The sequence below is a fragment of the Mobula birostris genome, chromosome 16, assembly GCF_030028105.1.
Source record: "Mobula birostris isolate sMobBir1 chromosome 16, sMobBir1.hap1, whole genome shotgun sequence".
Classification (NCBI taxonomy): Eukaryota; Metazoa; Chordata; class Chondrichthyes; order Myliobatiformes; family Myliobatidae; genus Mobula; species Mobula birostris.
Genome location: NC_092385.1, coordinates 59,694,129 through 59,715,985, shown reverse-complemented (window position 1 = coordinate 59,715,985; position 21,857 = coordinate 59,694,129). Strand labels below are relative to the sequence as shown.

The following is a 21,857-nucleotide window of genomic DNA, read 5'->3' as shown; positions in this document are numbered from 1 at the left end:
TGTGTTTAGTTCAAGATTTCCAGTAACTGCAGAATTTCTTGTGGTTACATTTTTCATCCATGTCACTTATATATGTTATAAACCACTGACATCTCAGCACTGGTCTCTGGATCACTGCTTGTCATGGTCCTCAACTGAGAAATACACTCTTCTACTACTACCCTATGTTTTCTATGGGCTGTTAACTCAGAATCCTAACTATCAAGTTACCTGGATCCCATATATTTTAATCTTCTGGATTAGCCTACTATGAGATACCTTGTCAAATACCTCCTGGCATTTAATTCATGGATCAGAATCTCCAGATTTTCCCATCTCTTCTTTGTTGCTTATTTCTCCTTTGTGGCGATCAGTGTGTTAATGCTGGTCAGCTGTTGTGGGAAGGAGTTGAGGGCTGAACCTTGTAGTGATTGCAGTTGGCAGCTGATTGACACTTAAAAGTAACAATAGAACCAATGCAGATAGTTATGTAATGCTCCTTATGCAGTGTAAAGCATAGCAGTACAGTGCCTTAAGGCTGATTTCTACTTCTGTGGCAACTTGACGCCGTAGGTATGCGTAGGAATCCTACGCAGAGCCTACGTGGATTCCTACGCCGTAGCCTGACGCGCACCTGTCCCAAAATGTAACTGCGCATCATGGCAATGCAGACTGCAACAGCTGTGATTGGTCCGCTTGGTAGCATCGCTTTTCTTCCTGGGTTGCAATAGCTTCCCATTGGGTGACTGAAGGGCAGAAAAGGAACCCTGGCTGCAATGCTTTCCATAAAGCTTTACAGACCTCCAAAATTATGGAGGACACATTTCGCTTTGACGGAAAAAGACGCTCGCTTCTTGTTTACCCCGAAAAAGACTACCATGACCATGAAACCTTGCGCGGGCAGGTGTGTGCACATGTGTGACATGCCCGAATTGCAGAGTGACACAGACACACCAACGCACAAGTATAAATGCTCACAACGCATGTAGGCCACTTGTGTCGGTTACAGTGTCCATTTGATGGAAAAGTATAAATCAGCCTTTCGAAGGGTGTGATTGGACATGGGGTATACATAAAGGATTTTTAAGACTTCTGAAATGAAGCAAACCAAATTTTGGGCTTTTGTTTGGAAAAAGTAGCATGGATTAAAATTGTTAGAAATGTTAGAATTTCAATAGTTGGCATCGATATCTAATGGATATAGTAACTCATTTTCAAATTAAAATACAGAAAACATTCCTGTGAAAGATGATTAAAAATTGATTTCCTAAAACTACACCTGAAACTATAACCTAGCCAAAGTTTGGCATATATTTACATGAGTTTTATGTTCCACCTTCATTTTTTAGTACTTTTTGCTCGTTAGAAAAATGTACTTACAAACTTAGCACAAACTTGATGATACTTTATAATAACATTCTGACCCATACCTTACTAGCATCATGTCCATTTGTCAGTGTGTGCATCCATTGGAATTGTATATTGCTGTAGATTTGGCATATTAGGATTCAGATCTATTTTGGACTGACAAAAAGAAATGGGCCTTTCTAAGTACAGGGCTCTAGTTCTAAGACCCCAATAAAAATGTGACCATATAAAGTCAAAAGTTATTTACATAATCATTACTCTTCTTCAAAGATGCCCTAAGTATAACCATTAATAGGAAATACTAAAGCACAGACCAATGAATAAGGGAACATTCTTCAGATTTTTTGAATGATGCTAATGCAGCAAAACTAAACATTTATTATGTGCTGCTGCACTGCATTAACTCTGACAGGTGTATTTGATTTTGATTTTAAAGAACTAAACAAGTTCCTGGCTCTAAAGTGGAAATCATTTGGATTCTTCCTCTCTGTTGCTTACTGGAGTGTGTGTGGTCAGAAAATAGCAAGTTTCCGATTGGGGGAATAAACATACAGCTATAAAGTTAAGTTGATAATTAAAGATAACTAATCAAGAAATCATAAAATTATTGTTTAAATAACTTACAATTTTTTTCCTTCTTTAGAAACACAAGGTGGATTTATTTTACAAACTGCGGCATGTAATGAATGAACTGATCGACTTGCGGAGGCAGCTTCTGTCTGGTCATCTCACCCAGGACCAAATTCGTGATGTCAAGCGACACATCACAGTCCGCTTGGATTGGGGCAATGAGTAAGTTCATTCAGAGAATTTGGTTAAAAGTATTTTATACAATGTTGACTGTTCTTATAATTGTCCGTAATCAACTTGTGAAACTGTCCCTTCAGTGGTCAAAACAATGCAGGGTATGTGTGAGTTACATGATCCAAAAACCAAAGTTCAATTATTTAAAGTGGGACTGATTCTCTTTTGTCCCAATAAGACCATTGTTAAATCTTTAAATAGTTGTAAATTACAGACCAGCTTCTGAAATGTAATTTATCTAAGCAATGAGAATACTTTTAATATTAGGGTGCAGATCATTGATGTCTAATTTGGAATTTCTTTGTCTGTACCAATTTTTCCCTGTCCCAATTTAGCCTGTGAATTTAAACTAGATTATTTTTAGCTTGCATATTTTAACTGGAAATTTTATGTGCCTATCAAGCATTTAGCATGAAGAATTCCTTTGTAAGCATTGACAGGGAGTTGGCTGTTTGTGGCAGTAGTGAATCTACTGCTGACTAAAAAGGCTATAATTAGCTACAATCTATTCAGTGATTTTTTTTTACCTACAATTGCTAATACATTTAAGTTATTTATAGCCATACAGTGAATCTTGCATAGTTTTAGGGGCATATTTGTTCATCATCTCCGGATATCTGAATTGGAGAAAGATTTTCATCTCACTTTACCTCTTCACTGATCATTCCCCATTTGCTTTCATATATCGTGTTAGCTGCATGGTTGCCTACGTGAAGTTGGGGGGGCAGCAGGGATTATTTGAAGGTGAAATTTCATGTGCCAGTCAAGCAATTAGCACAAAGAATTCCTTTGAAGAATTCATTTTGAAATATTCAATAAAGTGATGAGACTGCTCTCCTGTGCATACAATAATTTAAGAAGTCTAACAAGCAATTGAACATAAATACTTAAAGTGATTTTACTTATGTAGTCCTGATCATTGTCTTCCTATTCTTCAATGCATCAGCTCAGCTTTTCATGCCATTACTGTATATTCTTCAATAGAAGATACCCTTTTCAAATGTTTTTTGACTCAGTTGTGTCTGTAAATTTACTGACTAGGGTTTTAAACTTCCTACATGATAATGCAAGTTGTAAATTTTACATCAATAATAGGACTGCAGCAGTTGCCTTATATGCTTGTTGCCTTATATTCAATTGCCTTATTTGAATTTTATAAGTTGAACAGACATTGTGCAGTCATCAGTGAATATCCCACTTTTGACCTTATGCTGGTAGGAAAGGCGTTAATGAAACAGCTGACAACCACTAGACTAAAGAGTTCCTGAACTGTTATCCACAGACTGAAATGATTCTTCATAGCAATTGACTTTACCAAAGATACTTTATGTTATCAGTCCAGCTTTTATATCAAGGATGGTTACTTTCACCCCCCCCCTGCCGAATACAGCATATTTTTGGAATAAAGTTAATATGAGATCAAGAACTATGTGTCCCAAGTGAAATCAAATTGATTAATTGACTAAGTGCTGTTTGATGGGACTGACAATCATTTTGAGAGCAGACTGACAGGGTAGTAACCGGAATGAATTTGTCCTGCATTTTGGAAATGACACCTTTCCACACTGACAATTAGTTGCAGTGTTTTAAAATATTGAAACAGCTTGGCTAGAATACTAAGATGCTATTTTCAACACTCCAATGATAATATCTGGTCCTGTAATCTTTTTTATATGCAGTGCCATTTGTTGAAAAGCTGTGGAGTGAATTAAAATTGGAAAATTGGCTTCTGAAATTACAGTTACCTCTAGGAGATGCTCAAATAATCATCCACTGGCCTCTCCAGCCGAAGAAGTTTATAAATGTTTTCCCATTTCTTTAGAATCCGCATTCTGTTCCCTGGAACTGCATCATAACATCTTCACTGTTTAATTGTCCACTATCATTTAAACCTAGATGTGACAAGACTGTAGAATTTTAATGTGATGTATTGAGTGTAAGTTGATGTAGTTCTTTCTCAGTATGCTGTTTCTGCTGTTAATCTGCACATAGTTTCAGGTTGACAGCAGGTTTTAAAGTATGATTGGTACTGTGAAACTGACAAACTGAACCACACGGAAGCTGTAACTAGAAGATATAAAAGAACTTTATTCACAATGCACAATGATTTATACCTTTTAAACACAAATATAACAATAAACAATTCAAAGGTTTAAAGATCCAATTTAATGTCAGAGAAATGTATACAATATACATCCTGAAATGCTTTTTCTTCGCAAACATCCACAAAAACAGAGAAGTGCCCCAAAAAATGCATGACAGTTAAACATGAGAACCCCAAAGTACCCCCCCCAGCTTTCCCCTCCTGTGCGTAGGCGGCAGCAAGCGACACTGCCCCCTTCACCCCAGCAAAAAAAAGCACACCCAACCGAGCACAAGCGTGAGCTAGGCGAGAGCAAAAACACAGACTTGCAGTTACCCCAAAGACTATCGCATTTCATCCGGCATTCAACAAACCACAGGTTCTCTCTCTCCCTAATAAGGGAGAGGGAGGTATCCCCCATTTTCATAGCGAGCGGAAGACATAACGACAGCCCGCTGGTTTACTATGTTAAAAAAGTCCGTTTTGTCGCTGTTTATGAGCTCTGTGCCTGAAGATCACAAAGATCTCAGGTCTTCGGGCCCACAGCGAAAGATTTTCCGGCCTCCCCGACGACAAACGAGTCTCCTGCTGTGACACCGACCCTCGATCCACCCGTCTCTAGAGCCCCGAGATCTTAGGCTTCCAAATAAAAGCAAGGAAGCAGGCCAAACCCTTGGCATGCCGAACAGTGGCCGGTCCTGAAACCCTGAGAACGGGTCCCATTCCCACAAAGGACCGAAGTCTGCATGTAACTCCAAGTCAGGGTCTTCAAAAGAACACTGAAAGGGAAAAATAAAGATATTAAAGATGGAAATAGAGCTGTTCGGTGCAATATCTTCAGCGAAATGGACTGTTACTGAGCTGTACTGTTCTATGATAAACTTTTAACAATGTGTTAATATAGGAGACAACCACCTAATGCCTTCCTGATCTCATTCTTTAGGTTTCATTTAGCACCAATGAATGTGAACATTATCCACTATCTCCCTTGCATTGTTTCAATGGTGCAGAATTCAGAATGTCCCATATGCAATGATTCATCTCAATGACCCCAAAGCATGTTAAAGTTAAATGGTAAACAAGTTTTAATTGCTGAAGACAGGCTCTGCAGTCTCTTGCCTCCTCATTGTAATTAATGTCTGCTATCCATGATTTCATAACTCCAGAATAATTCTGAACACTGCTTCAGTGTTCATTGAATCAATATTGGTCCCCAGCTTCATAGTAAGTATTCCCACAGCAGGAAGTTGTAGATTGTAAAGAAGCATAATCCTGAAGCTACTCAATGCCTGCAGTGAGTAACAGATGCACAGCTCTGAGCTGATGGCTTTGTACTGAACATACTCTAAACCTCACATTATGATCGGAGAAGAAACTCAAAGCAAACCAGAGCATTCATATCAGTTTGTTGGCTTGGCTTACATTGTTATTTTCATAATGACTTTTATAGATTTATGGAAGAAACATGTTTTTGCCTTGTTGGTTGTCCCTCATATCTGATGATGACAGGAAGCCCGTGCAGGAGAGTTTTGAAAGCGTAAAAGCCATTGCATTAGGGGCTGTTCCACTCTCTTGACCTCAGAAGTCCAGGTCCAGAAGTACGAGTAGTCATCACATTTGGGTCTTCCTAGGTCGCAGTGGGTGACCATGTGTCTTGTGTACTGTGTCTTGTCAAGCCTTTCGCTCTCCACAAAGTATTGCTTAACCACCTTCTTGTTCATAGAATCTCACTGTCGATTTCATCCGTCCAGTCCACTGAAACTGACAATGTCCTAGTTTCGGCATATCTCTGCCTCTCCATGGTATGAGGTCCAGCAGCTACCCTCACCTGGTTTAACCTGCCTGTCAAAGACGTGTACCGGGGTGTGGCCGTTGTTGCATGCAAAGAGCTGCATGGAGCCACAGGTGAGAGCTGCATGTCCATGGGGACCAAAGGTGGTGTCCCAAACTGGACAAGACAAACCCCACCAGAGGTGCTACTCCTCCATGGACACTCCATAAACCCTATTTTTTGCTTTAAAACCTTAATACAAAGAGTTAATATACCAGATGGTTTATTAACTCTGAAATGCTACTTAAATATTTTTTTTAAATTCTGCCTTAAAGCCATTTCATAAATATGTATTTTGTACATTTTAGGTTATTCTAGATGTAAGTCCTGAAGTGTTCAGGCTTATTAAACTCTTGTTTTATGCATGTTTACTTCAGTATTATTATTATTATTGTTACATCTTTAATATTATATAATTTTTCAGAGGAAAATACGAAAGAAATTTGACTGTCGTGTGCTCAGCGATATTGCTTCTTTAATATTCAAGTTAGACCTATAAAAGAAAAGGAGATAAACTCTGTTTATCCACTATCTAACTATTATAAGTCCTCATGGTTCACTAGGTTCCCTCCATGGTCCCAGTTTCTACATTCTCTGAACTTGTTAGTGTCTGTTTTGTAACTTCAAAAACTAATTGAAAGGACAACACAGGATCTGGGACATTTGCCTACTTAGTTTTTCTTTCTTTTTTTTCCCAGTAAGACTCATATGTCATAGTGGTGTAATGACATGTGCCATTCATGTAATTCTTACATATAATCCATAACATATGTTAGCAAACAAAGAAAGCCTAATCAAACAATATATTTACAATATTACTCAAATATTACTGAACTATCCTGACCCGGATCTGGGCCATACCCTCCAAATATCCGGACCTGCCTCTCGGTTTTTTTGCACTACCTTACTTTCCATTTTCTATTTTCTATTTATGATTTGTAATTTAAATTTTTAATATTTACTATCGATTTGTACTCGGGAGCGGGAAGCGCAGAATAAATATCGCTGTAATGATTGTACGTTCTAGTGTCAATTGTTTGGTGACAATAAAGTATAATATTAAATACACTTTACTCTTCCCAGCTTAGGTATAAACTCTAACTCAAAATAGAATGCATTTCAATTCAAGTATGTAACTTATAGTTCTCTAGTCATTTTATTTACATACACACACACACACACACACCCACCACACACACACCACACACACACACACACACACACACACACACACACACACACACACACACACATACTCTTTAAACACACACTTTGCCATTGCTATTTTTTCCCGATATGTGGTAGTGAGGTCAAGGGGAGGAGCACAGTGGTCACGTTTAGTAGGAACTGGTTATGGTAATTGTTAATTCCTAAAAAATATTGCAGCTGCAACACATCCTTTGGGCTTAGGGCATCCACCACATCTTGAATTTAGTCAACACGCTTTTGTAATCCTTGTCTGTCAGTTGAGTGACAACAGTAAGTGATGCTTGGTTTAAAGAATTCGCACTTATTGTGTTCTACTAAGTCCATAATCTTCTAATCTTTTTAACACTATCTTGAGATTTTGGAGATGTTCCTTGTCATCCTCACTGGTAACAATGATGTCATCCAGGTAACACTGACAGCCTGGGCAGCCTTGTAGCATTTGGTCCATAGCTTTCTGCCAGAATATAGGTTCAGATGCTACCCCAAAAATAAGACTATTACAGTATGATGATAAAGCACTTTGTGATCATCCTTCATCCTGGGCAGAGAATATTGATCTGCTTTCAGTACTGGGTTGGTGGTGATCTTAAAATCACCGCAGATCCTGACAAGACCCATCCTTCTTGGCTACTGGGACTACTGTCATTACCCATGGGCTCCACTCAGCTTTTGAAAAAATTCCTTCAGTCTCCATGCAATCTAGCTTACTGGCTACTTTATCACAGATGGTGAAACTGGCTTTGTAAAACTCGGGTGTGGCATTTTCATTTCACATTATTTTATACTTGATACGTTTCAAGTTTTTCAATACTATCCTTGAACTCTGCTTTGGTATCATCCAGTACATTTGTTAATTTGCTTTCAGTTGACTCTCTTGCGGGGGCGTGACGTGCAAATGACGGATGGATTCCAATCAAGTTGTAGTTATCTTAGCCACTCATGTCCTCATGAATATCATTCCCACAGGAGTTAACTTTTCTCCATTATAGGTTCTTTGATATCTACGGATTTCAGTTCTGTATCTTTGAAATGCTGTTCAAACTCATTTTCTGGAATGACTGAAACAGCTGAGCCAGTGTCCAACTCCATTTTAATTAATTTGCCATTCACTTTCGGTGTAAGCCATATATAGTTTCTCTCCTGTTAGTTTTCACATTATATAGCTCAAGGCTACCTAGTCCTGTGTCATTCTAATGATGTTCAGATTTTTCATCAACTGCATGCAGGTTAGTGAATTTTTGAAGCTGCAACTTGACTTAATATCTTTTTCTCTTCCCTGTGCAGACCCATTTTTGTCTACCGGACGTGATCTTTGTATGTGCCCTGGTCTGGTGTATTTGAGCCCCTGCCACAACAGCAACACAATGTGTTTGGCCAGAGAGGTTTCTGTTTAGACATTGCAATTTTGTTCACACTCATTTTCATTACTGCCTGTAACTCAATTGTGTCTCTGGATGCTGTTTCCATTGGTACAGTGATTTCATCTGCTCTTTTAAATGTGAGTTGTGCTTCAGTTAGGAGCCATTTTTGAATGCTTTCTTGTAAGGCTTCACAAACGATCTCTCAGTGTGTCAATAAATCCATCACTGAACTGATAATGCAAACAACAGGAATTCTGCAGATGCTGGAAATTTAAGCAACACACATCAAAGTTGCTGGTGAACGCAGCAGGCCAGGCAGCATCTCTAGGAAGAGGTACAGTCGACGTTTCAGGCCGAGACCCTTCGTCAGGACTAACTGAAGGAAGTTAGTAAGAGATTTGAAAGGGGGAGGGGGATATCCAAAATGATAGGAGAAGACAGGAGGGGGAAGGATGGAGCCAAGAGCTGGACAGGTGATTGGCAAAGGGGATATGAGAGGATTATGGGACAGGAGGCCAGGGAGAAAGACAAGGGCTGGGGGGGAAACCCAGAGGATGGGCATGGGGTATAGTCAGAGGGACAGAGGGAGAAAAAGGAGAGTGAGAGAAAGAATGTGTGTATAAAAATAAATAACAGGTGGGGTACGAGGGGGAGGTGGGGCATTAGCAGAAGTTAGAGAAGTCAATGTTCATGCCATCAGGTTGAAGGCTACCCAGACAGAATATAAGGTGTTGTTCCTCCAACCTGAGTGTGGCTTCATCTTTACAGTAGACGAGGCAGTGGATAGACATGACAGAATGGGAATGGGATGTGGAATTAAAATGTGTGGCCAGTGGGAGATCCTGCTTTCGCTACGCTCTGTCACCTACGCTCTGTCTGCCAGAGAAAGCAGGATCTCCCAGTGGCCGCACATTTTAATTCCACATCCCAATCTCATTCTGACATGTCTATCCTCGGCCTCCTCTACTGTAAAGATGAAGCTACACTCAGGTTGGAGGAACAACACCTTATATTCCGTCTGGGTAGCCTCCAACCTGATGGCATGAACACTGACTTTTCTAACTTCAACTAATGCCCCACCTCCCCCTCGTACCCCATCTGTTATTTATTTTTATACACACATTCTTTCTCTCACTCTCCTTTTTCTCCCTCTGTTCCTCTGACTATACCCCTTGCCCATCCTCTGGGTTCCCCCCCCCCCCGTCTTTCTCCCCGGGCCTCCTGTCCCATGATCCTCTCATATCCCCTTTGCCAATCACTTGTCCAGCTCTTGGCTCCATCCTTTCCCCTTCTGTCTTCTCCTATCATTTTGGATATTCCCCCTCCCCCTCCCACTTTCAAATCTCTTACTAACTTCCTTCAGTTAGTCCTGACGAAGGGTCTCGGCCTGAAACGTCGACTGTACCTCTTCCTAGAGATGCTGCCTGGCCTGCTGCGTTCGCCAGCAACTTTGATGTGTGTTGACTGAACTGATAATGCTCAGGCAACTTCTTCAATTCAGCCACATAAACTGAAATGGACTCCCGTCTTTTGATTCTGCTTATGAAGCTTAAATCATTCTTCAAACAACAATGGTTTTGGTTTTAAATGTTACTGCATTACTTTCATGATATCAGCCAAGCTTATTTTGGCTGTTTTGGTTGGAGCAGTTAAACATCTAAGCAAACTATATGCATTTCCATCTATTGCACTCAGCAAAATGAGAAATAATTTTTGGCTATTTTATTTGCTCCAGAATACCGCTCAATTCGTTCAGTATATGTCATCCAGTTATCCTTTGTGCAATTGGACAAGTCTATCTTTCTGATGTAACCAGCCATTTCTGCTTTTATTTTATTATTATTATCACCCAGTACTCACTGTTTATGAACCTGTGGCCTTCCACGTTGCTTGTTAATTTCATCTATTTTCTGCATTTCAGACATCTCTCTGCCTGTTGTCTCTGGTTTGTTTTAAAACTTCCTTGTAACCACTGTTAAGTTTCGTAACTCCAGAAACTAATTGAAAAAAAACACAGGAGCCAGGACTTAGTTTTTCTTTCGTTTTTTTCAGTAAGACACTCACATATGATGTAGTGGCATAATGATGTACGCCATTATGTACGTATTTCTTACTTGTAGCGTGTAATGAATTTTGTAAACAAACAAAGAATGTTTAATCAAACAACACACATCAAAGTTGCTGGTGAATGCAGCAGGCCAGGCAGCATCTCTAGGAAGAGGTGCAGTCGACGTTTCAGGCCGAGACCCTTCGTCAGGACTAACTGAAGGAAGTTAACTGACTAACTCACTCTTCCTTCAGTTAGTCCTGACAAAGGGTCTCGGCCTGAAACATCGACTGCACCTCTTCCTAGAGATGCTGCCTGGCCTGCTGCGTTCACCAGCAACTTTGAGGTGTGTTGCTTGAATTTCCAGCATCTGCAGAATTCCTGTTGTTTATGTTTAATCAAACAATAGATTTACAATATTACTCAAATAATACTGAAGTACTGGATACACTACAGCTTGGATCATGGTAATGTCTATAAAAAAGCAAATTAAAAGCCTTTTGGGGTATTGGTTGAAATAACATTAATGATGTTGAAAATCTGCTGATCTGGACAGCACCAAAATCCTAAGGACGCCAGATTATCAGAGTTTTACGGTACCTGCCTTTTATGATAACAAACTGTTGCATTTTGCACTTAAAGCAATGTAATTAACAACTGTGATTATACCTTTAGGATAGGACCAATAGATCAACTCTGCACAGCTGTATGCCAGATCGTCATTATCTGCCTGTTACAGTGCTACATTGAGGGCAACAGTATGCTAGATATTCCTTGTGATTTTGTCCTTCATCAAATCTATCACAACCTAGAAGCATAATTATCCTTAAAAACAATTAAAGTGGAATACCAAAAATAGTTTTATGTTAAGATGAATTAATATACCACCTCCCAACCTCTGTTCAGCACAGATGGTTCAGTAGCACAGCCTCTTTTATTAAGATTTCAGTTTTTTCAGCAATTGTTAATACAGTATTGTGTAAAAGTCTTAGGCACATATAGGCTAGGGTGCCTAATGGAGATTGTGAAGAAGATGTTTTTGCCAATCCGAACTGACTGGGGTCTGCAAATGAGGAAATCCAAGATCCAATTGCACAAGGGGATATTAAGGCCCAGATCTTGGAGTTTCTGATTAGTTTTGAGGTGATGATAGTATTAAATGCCGAGCTGTAATCGATAAAGAGCATCCTAATGCATGCATCTTTGCTGTCCACATGTTCCAGGGTTGTGTGAAGAACCAGTGAGATGGTGCCTGCTGTGGACCTGTTGCTCTGGCAGGCAAATTGGAGCAGATCCAAGTTGCCACTTGTTGTGTTCTTTACATGTACCATGGGTTACTAAGAGCAAACCATATTCTGGAAGAATTAAATCTAGAACTTGTAGTTACAACAGCAACAGCAAGCACGTTTTACACAGTCATGTTTTCTCGATCATTCTCTCATTTCCGCGCATGCTCCCGACTCTGTCCAATCACGTTCTTACACGTGACACGTGATATCACCACATCTTCCTTTCCTTAAAAAGAAAAGCAATTAGCAACATTGATCAGAACAAATACATAATTTAACTTGTCTCTATTAGTCTCTCTGGGGGTTTATGAACTCGAGTAGATCTTCTAAGTGGTTCACACAGTTCTTGTGTTTCATTGTCATTTCCTTGTTTTGTCTGGTCTGCATCAGTTAACTAAAACTCTGAAATTGGCTCTTTCTTAAGGTCTTTGAGAAGAAATTGCAATTCATTCATTAACTGTGTAATCTCTTTTTTATGCTGATACTTCATCATTTCAATAAAACTCAGTTCCTTCACTTGTGCTTTCATTTCTTCAATTGGATCCTGATTCTTGACACTCTTTGGCTTCAGATCCGTATTGTACTGTACCAGCAAGTTTGACCTCTGTCCACTGTATTCTGACTCTGTATCACTGTCCAGGACTAATACACTTTTCACCAAATTCAGTCTCTCACAGGCAGATAAACCAAGTATTGACTGTATGTTTTTTGGCACTACCACAAATGAAAGTATGTGAACCATATTTTTGTGTGATACTTTTGCCACACATGTTCCTATAACTGGAATGTCTGCACCTGAATACCCAGTCACTTTTATATTTGTCTGATGTAACTTTGGTCTTGGCTTTAGTGCATTAAACTCAGATTCTGCAAGAACATTTACTTGTGCTCCAGTATCAAGTTTAAACAGAACATTGTTTTGGTTCACTTGCAATGGAATAGTCCAGTCATTCTTACCTTGTTTGTTTTCACAAAGCACATCTATATAAAACTCCTCATGTTCATTTTCAAGCACTGTATTTATGTGTTTTATCTCTTTTCTACTTCTGCAATAGCGTGGAAGATTATTACTCTTACCACGGTTGTTGCACATTCTACGATACGCTGGAGACTTTTTAGGTCGGTGCTCCTGCCTACAGCGAGTTTTTTTCTTTCTGATGACGTCTTGTTCTCTGTCAGTTCTGTTGCTGTTTTATTATTTTTTCTAATACATTCACGCACAGCGTGTACGTTGCAGTTCTCAATAAAAAGCTCTTTAGCCTGTGATGTCACGGTCTCAGAAGATTTGCAGAGTGCCACAGCTTTTTCAAAATTCAAATCTTGTTCTAATAGTCTTTCTCTCAGACCATTATCCAGAATACCGCAAACAATTCTATCTTTAATGAGAGAGTCTGTAAGCTCTGTAAGCTCGCATCTTTTACTGTGGTTTCTCAACTACGTAACAAATTGATCAATGATTTGACCAGGTCTCTGCTGACATTTGAAAAAATTGTAGCACTCATACGTCACATTACACTTCGGTATACAAAATGCTTCAAATTTGTTGATTATCACTTTTGGATTCAATTTATCTCCATTTTCAAAAGTATATACCTCAATTGCATCATCCCCTATAATGTGGAGTAGGATCGCTGCTTTTGCTTTTACTGTTTTATTTTCTGCTCCAATCGCTGATAAACAAACTTCAAAACACTGTTTAAATCTTTTCTAGTTTTCAGCTACGTTTCCAGTCAGCTGAAACGTTGATGGGGGTTGCAAAACTTCCATTTTTAAAGCTGTTAGCAAACAACGAAAAAGTTTGTGCTTTTTTTTTTCGATTATCTTCGCTTCTCCCGTGTTAGCGAAACAAATTATTCTTCCAGACCGACTTCTGACACGATGTTGTGTTCTTTACATGTACTGTGGGTTATTAAGAACGAATCATATTCTGGAAGAATTAAAACTAGAACTTTCATTTGCAACAGCAAGCATGCTTTACACAGCCATGTTTTCTTGATCATTCTGTAATTTCTGTGCATTCTCCCGACTCTGTCCAATCACATTCTTACACATGACACATGATATCACCACACCACTCAGACAGGAGCTGATATGTTTCAACAGCAACCTCTCAAGACACTTCATCACGTTGGATGTAAGTGCTTCAAGTGATAGTCATTGAGGCAGATTTCCACGCTCTTCTTGGGCACAGATATGATTGAAGCCTGTCTAAAGCAGGTGGGTACTACACACTGCCAAGGTGAGAGGTAGAAAATAATCCATGAACACATCAGCCAGTTGGTCAGCACGGGTCCTCAGTACTTGGCCAAATACTCCATCCAGGCTGGATGCTTTCCTTGAATTCACCCTCTTGAAGGCAGCCCACATATCATCTCCCGACATTGAGACCAAAGGACCATCAGGAGACATGGAGGTGCACGATGGTTCCTCCTGTCCTGGTAGTCAAAGTGAGCATAGAAGGCATTGAGCTCATCTGGAAGCGAAGTTCTGCTGTCTTGACATGATGCCAGATTTAACTTTATAGTTATGGCATTCAAACCCTGCCACAGCTTTCGAGAATCCCTTGTAGATTCCAGTCTACTCCGGAATCTCCACTTTGCTCGTGAGATAACTTTCCAGAGATCATACCTGCACCTCTTGTTGCATTCTTGATCTCCAGACTTGAATGTCTCTGATCTGGCCCTCAGCATATTCTGGATTTCATGGTTAATCAAGGGCTTCTGATTGGTGTAGGCCCTAAACGATTTTGTGGGGACACACTCACCTACAGCTGTTTTAATGAAGTCAGTTACAACCCTGCTGTAGTCATTCTGACCCTCAGACTAGTGCTTGAACATGGTCCAGTCCATTGACTTAAGTCAATCCTGCAAATGTTCCTCTGCCTCCTGCAACCATCTCTTAGTTATCTTAATCTCTGGAGCCTTGCTTTTGAGGCTCTGTCTGTTTGCAGGTAGTAGAGATACAGCCAAATGATCTGATTTGCCAAAATGCGGTTTAGGAAAGGAACAATAGGTATTCCTTATCATAGTGTAGCAGTGGTCTAGTGTGTTGGGACCTCTGGTGCAACAGGTTACAGCTGATGATAATTGGGCAAGGTTTTCTTCAGACAAGTGTGGTTGAAATCACTGACTATAATTTGAAATGCTTCAGGATGGGCTGTTTCTTACCTGCAGACGACATTCTGCAATGTCACAAGTGCTTGCTTACAGTCAACCGCTGGTGGTATATGAACTCTGGTTAGGATCATAGCTGAGAACTCCCAGGATAAACAGAATGGTCCACATTTGATCATTAGCTGTTCCAAGTCAGGGGAATAAGAGGTTGACATAACCTCCAGGTCCAAACACCAAAGAGAATTGACCAAAAAGCACTCGCTGCCACCTTTATATTTAAGTGTCTGAAATTTAAGTGTTTAGTCAGACATATGTTTTGATTCATGACTCTTTTGCTGATGAACTTCTGTCACATAAGTCTGCTACTAAAAATGAAAACTAAAAACTAAACTTCCAAGTACTGATTTTACTGTCCCCTGAACATCCATGTTTAGAGTGGCCTGATAATTCATAGAAAATTTACTGTTTCTGTATTTGAATTTAATTGAACATGAATTGTTCTATTAACCTTGCAAGTATGTAAGTGGAACTGATTTTCCAAATAAGTCTCCAATCAACTCGCCCTGCAGATTGTGATTAAAACTAAGTCATGTAAATAGGAAGACACACACACAAGAAAACTGTAGATGCTAGAAATCCAAGCAACAGATAGAGAATACTGGAGGAACTCAGCAGGCCAGGCAGCATCTCTGGAAAAGAGTAAACAGTCAATATTTTGGGCTGAGACCCTTCATCAGGACTGGGAAAAAAGAAGAGAAGTTAGAGTAAGAAGGTGGGGGAGGGAAGGAAGAAGTATAAAGTGGTAGGTGATAGGTTAAACTGGGAGGGGGGTGAAGTAAAGAGCTGGGAAGTTGATTGGTGAAAGAGATAAAGGGCTGGGGAAGGGGGAATCCGATAGTATAGGATAGAAGACCATGGAAGAAAGGGAAAGGGGAGCGCACCAGAGGGAGCTGAGGGGCAGATAAGGTGAGAGAGGGAAGCGAGAATGGTGGGAGGGGGCAACTACTGGAAGTTTGTGAAATTGATGTTCATGCCATCAGGTTGGAGGCTACCCAGACAGAATATATAAGCTGTTGCTCTTCCAACCTGAGTGTGGCCTCATCTCAGCAGTAGAGAAGGCCATGGACTGACATGTCGGAATGGGAATGGAAATGGAAAATAGAATTGAAGTGGGTGGTTACTGGGAGGTCCCGCTTTTCCTAGTGGACGGAGTGTAGGTGCTCAGCGAAGTGGTCTCCCAATCTATGTTGGGTCTCTCCGATATATAGAAGGCTACACTGGGAGCACAGGATACAGTAGATAGACTCACAGATAAAGTGACAGCTGGACTGGAAGGTCTGTTTAGGGCCCTGAATTGTAGTGAGGGAGGAGGTGTAGGGGCAGGTATGGCACTTGTTCCACTTGTAAGGGTAAGTACCAGTAGGGAGTTCAGTGGGGAGGGACAAATGGAGACGGGAGTCACATAGGAAGCGATCCATGGTGAAGGTTCAGGGGAGGGAAAGATGTGCTTGGTGGTGAGATCCTGTCGGAAATGGCAGAAGTTGCAGAGAAATAAGTGGGGTGGTAGGTGAGGACAAACGGATTCCTATCCCTGCCGCGATGATGGAAACATAGGGTGAGGGCAGACATGCAGGAAATAGAAGAAATGTTGGTGTGAGCTGCGTTGATGGTGGAGGAAGGAAAGCTCCTTTCTTTGAAGAAGGAAAACATTTCATTAGTCTTGAGAATAGATGAGGTGGGGACAGAGGAACTGAGAGAAGGGACTTTACAAGTGACAGTGTGGAAAGAGGTATTGTCCAGGTAGCTGTGAGAATTGGTGGGTTTATAAAAGATATTAGTAGATAAACTGTCTCTAGAGATACAGAGATTGAGAAAGGGGAGGGAGGTGTTGGAAATGGACCAGGTAAGTTTGGGGGCAGATTGGACTACTACTACTACATTGACTCAGGCCTAGGGGGCCGGTGTCGGGCACGATGACGGACTCTCCACTTTCCCTCTCCCTTGTCAGTGTGTTCAGTTCATCTACATTAGCCGTGCCCCTGTCTTCTAGGCAGATTGGAAGTTGGAGGCAAAGTTGATGAAGTCTATTAACTCATCATGATTCAGAAGTGGCAGGGTTCTTTCTCAGTCCTTCTCACTCAAACTGGAACATTCAGCAGCGAAACGTCATCCATTTTATCTGCTGAGGGAGTTTTTGCCATCATCCCACATTCTACCTCAGACGATGTCAAGCAGACACTGGAGGAACTGAGCAATGTAATCATCAGGCACAGAATTGTACACACTAATGCCTTCCCTATCATTGTGGGAGATTTTAACCAGACCAACTTAGTCTCTGAACAACTCCCACCAACATATCACCTGAGGAGCTAAAGGAGCCAACGCACATGACCACGGTTATGCCACCATCCAAAATGCTTACCATGCCATCCCACACCCAGGTTTTGATCATCTGGCTATACCTCTACTCCCACCATATAGCTAAAGACTGAAAATTGAAGCATCAGTGCTGAGGACCAAGAAGGTATGGTCAAAGGAGGCGAAGGAGCGCTTACAGGACTGCTTTGAGTCGATGGACTGGACAATATTTAAGGATTCATCTTCAAGTCTGAGTGAGTATGCCGCAGTTTTCACGAACTTCATTAAGACCTGTGTAAATGAATGTGTGCCTTTGAGAACACACATGAAATGACCAAATCAGAAGCAGTAGATGAACCAGATTTGTAGACTGCTGAGGGTTAGATCTGGCCATTCAAGATCGGTGATCTAGAGATACAGAAGAAGTCCAGGTGCATCCAATGGAACGCCATTTTAAGTGCAAAAAAAACCCAATTCTGATTGAGATTTGACATGGAAATGCATGCACTTCAGCTCTGCTGTCTTTTGTAGTTCCTGCAAAGTGAAACCTAACATCATGAATGGATGTGATGCTTTACTCCCAGTTGAGCTCAATGCCTTTTATGCATGCTTTGAAAGGGAAAATAAAGCTACATCTGTACAAATCAGTGCAGCATCTGGTGACCATGTGATCTCTGTCTTGAAGACAACATCAGAACATCTTTCAAGAAGGTGAACCCTTGCAAGGTATCAGGCCGTGATGTGTACCTGGTTGGGCTCTGAAAACCTGTGCCAACCAACTGGCTGGAGTGTTCAAGGACATCTTCAGTCTCTCACTGCTGCAGTCAGAGGTTCCCACCTGCTTCAACAGGGTGACAATCAAACCAATGCCCAAGAAGAGCAGGGTGAGCTGCCTCAATAGCTATCGCCCAGTGGCACTCACATCTAATGTGATAAAATGCTCTGAGAGATTGGTCATGGCTAGAATCAACTCCTGCCTAAGCAAGGACCTGGACTCACTGCAATTTGTTTATCACGCAATAAGTCCACAATGGCTGCAATCTCACTGGTTCTCTACTTGTCCTTGGATCACCTGGACAATGGCAATACCTACATCAGGCTGCTGTTTATTGACTACAACTCAGCATTCAACACAATCTTGCCCTCAGTTCTAACAACAAGCTCCAAATCTTGGTGCCTCAGTATCTCCCTCTGCAACTGGATCCTTGACTTCCTCATTGGAAGACCACAATCTGTGCAGGTTGGAAATAACATTTCCTCGCTGACAATCAACACTGGCGCACCTCAAGGATGCATGCTTAGCTCTACTCTCTCTACACCTACAATTGTGTGGCTAGGCACAACTCAAACACCATCGATAAATTTGCTGACAACACAGCTATTTTTGGCAGAATTTGAATGGTGATCAAGAGGCATACAGGCGTGAGACAGATGAGCTGGTTGGGTGGTGTTGCAGCATCAACCTTGCACTCAACATCAGTAAGACCAAGAAATAGGTTGTGGACTTCTGGAAGGGGAAGTTGAGGGAACCCACACCAGTCCTCATCAAGGGATCAGAAATGGAAAGGGTGAACAGTTTCAAGTTCCTGGATGTCAAATTCTCTAAGATCTCTCCTGGACCCAACATATCGATGCAATTACAAAGAAGGCACAACAATGGCTATATTTCATTAGGAGCTTGAAGAGAAGTGGTATGTCACCAAAGACACGCACAAATTTCTACAGATGTACCTTGGAGACCATTCTAACTGGTTCCATCGCTGGTATGAAGGGGGTCATTGCATGGGATTCGAAAAACCTGCAGAAAGTTTTAGACGGTCGGCCCCATCATGGGCACTAGCCTCTTCCGCATTCAAATGGCGATGCTTCAAAAAGGCAGCATCCATCATTAAGGAGCCCCACCACCTTCTTATTGTTACCATCAAGGAGGAGGTATAGGAGCCTGAAGGCACACACTCAATGTTTCTGGAACAGCTTCTTCCTCTCTGCCATCAGATATCTGAATGAAATATGAATCCATGAATACTACCTCAGTATTTCTTTTCCTCTCTTTTTGCACTACTTGCTTAACTTAATTTTCTTTTTATATATACTTATTGTAATTTATAGTTTTTATTATTATGTATTGCAATGCACTGTTGTCACAAAACAACAAATTTCATGATGTATGCCGGTAATAATAACCTGATTTTGATTCTGATTCTTTGAATTGCTCTTGATGTACCAAGACTTGCAAAACTACACCTGAAGGAATAAAAGCTGGGAGGTAGGATGGCTTTCCTTTTAGAAAATATGTACAGGATTAGTCAGATGGCTCTCTGCACTGGAAGTTTCTATGGTTGCAAAAGAGCCAGACATTGTCATCTTTCTAACATCTTTTGATTTAGTGCATTCTTTATTTAATGCTTTTGTTGATGCTTTCTTTTTATCATCTAAGTTTTATGTCAGCTTCATCAATATGTGTCAGCAACATGCTTAGAGCCTTGTGTTATAGAAGGCCGAGCAACAGCATTGTAAATTCACTTGCTTCTGCTGACTTCTTTAATTAACAATTGTCCCCAGTAGAGCAATTACATTAGTCACACTTCATTCATCATAAGCTGCTTTTGAAAATCTATCTTCCATCTATCAGTGTGAAGCAAACGTGTTCAAGTCTAAAAATTCCTGAATATCGAGGAGTGGGGCTGAGGAGTGCAAAAAAAAGGATTAGCCATGACTGAATGGCAGAGCAGACTTGATAGGCCAAATGGCTTGATCCTGTTTCTATGTCTTATGGTCGTCTGGTTATGGAATATCAGTCATAAGGAACATAATTGTATCATATTGTAACTTCAGCCTAACAATGCGTATCAATTTGGACATCTTAAATGTCATGTTTGCATCTGTTTTTAAAATTTAACTGTTCATTCAACATTTATATTGTATATATAACAGTGTTCAATACTGAAGAACAGAATCCAGAGTGAAAACAGTTAATGGTCAAATTAAGGGTCATTATGCCAACTAATATTTGGATTGGATATCTGATTCAAACATAAATGTCTTAACAGTTCAATATTGAGGTCCAGGTTTCCATATATGTTTATCTCTGTAGAAAATAATGTAAATGTAAAATATAAGTCAAATCATTCCCAGAGCATAAAATAAATTTGCATACAGCATGAATGTGTCATTTTATTGTCATGGCAATCAGGTCAAAGTAAGATTAAGAAAATAAATATCCTGTCTAAAAGAACTGCTCAGGTTTGGAGTAGTTATTAGAATTCGCTTCTGATATATGAGGCTGGAGTTGCAAACCAACAATTTCATTTGCATGGTCTGATATCAGGACAGTACTAAGATCATAAAGAGTAAAGAAGTCAATGCATTTACAAGGGATATAATTATAGATCCTCAAATGGATTTTTAAAGGTTATAAATTGTAATTCATAGGGCAGACTGAGATCAATAGTCAATTCTACAGATTTAAAATTTTAGGACAGAATGAGTCAGAGTCTGGAATTTTGTATTGGTAATACGAAATATTAGATTGGGTGTGTCTCATTTTAATCTTAATGAATTTGATTAATTACTTAATTTGTTTGTTAAGAGACCTGGTGGAATAGGCCCTTTCAGCCCTTCCCCCTATTTAATCCTAACCCAATCATGGGACAATTTACATTGACCAATTAACCTACCAGCTGGTATGTCTTTGGGCTGTGAAAGGAAACCAGGGCATCCGGAGGAAACCCACACAGTTAAGGAGAGAACGTACAAACTCCTTACAGGCAGCAGCAGGAATTGGACCAATGTTGCTGGTACTGTAAAGTGTTGTGCTAACTGCTGCAATAATAGAAGATTTTGATAACAGAAAGGTGCTGGAAAAGGGTCAGTATCATCATGAAGGATCCCACCCACCCTGCTCATAGACTGTTTGTCCCACTCCCATTTAGGGAGAGGCTACATAGTATCTATGCCAGGACCACCAGCCTCAGAAACAGTTACTTTCCCTAAGCAGCAAGGCTACTTCCACCCACTAACCCACCCCACTACCACTACCTTATCATTTCTTGTCAGACACCTATGTACAAACACTCTTGTACCTGGTGTCACTTTATGGATTTGTAATCAGTCTAAACAATAGAATGGAAATCTGAAAGCAATATTCAACAGATCAAATAGCATCTATGGAAGGAGAAACAGTTGATATTTCAGGTCATAAACCTTCGCCAGAATTGGGAAAGAGAAGAATCAAGTTAATTTTAAGTTGCAGAGGATAGAAAAGGGATGATAGGACAAAAGAAATATATCTGAAAGGTGTAATATGATTAGATGAAGATGAAGTGCTTTACTTTGGACCTCTATAACAATACAACAGACCTCTGATGGATGGGTCAGTGTGGGGGAATTACAATGACAGACAACTAGAAGCTCAG

General features: G+C 40.4%; 1 protein-coding gene across 1 annotated transcript in view; it reads left to right on the top strand.

The window, feature by feature from the left end:
- Window positions 1-21,857, top strand: part of dock3 (dedicator of cytokinesis 3) — a 946,041-nt gene that overhangs the window by 331,791 nt on the left and 592,393 nt on the right. Inside the window, exon 6 of the mRNA XM_072280136.1 lies at window positions 1,991-2,139. Within this exon, the coding sequence (XP_072136237.1) occupies window positions 1,991-2,139 (149 nt within the window). The remainder of the gene's footprint in view (window positions 1-1,990; window positions 2,140-21,857) is intronic.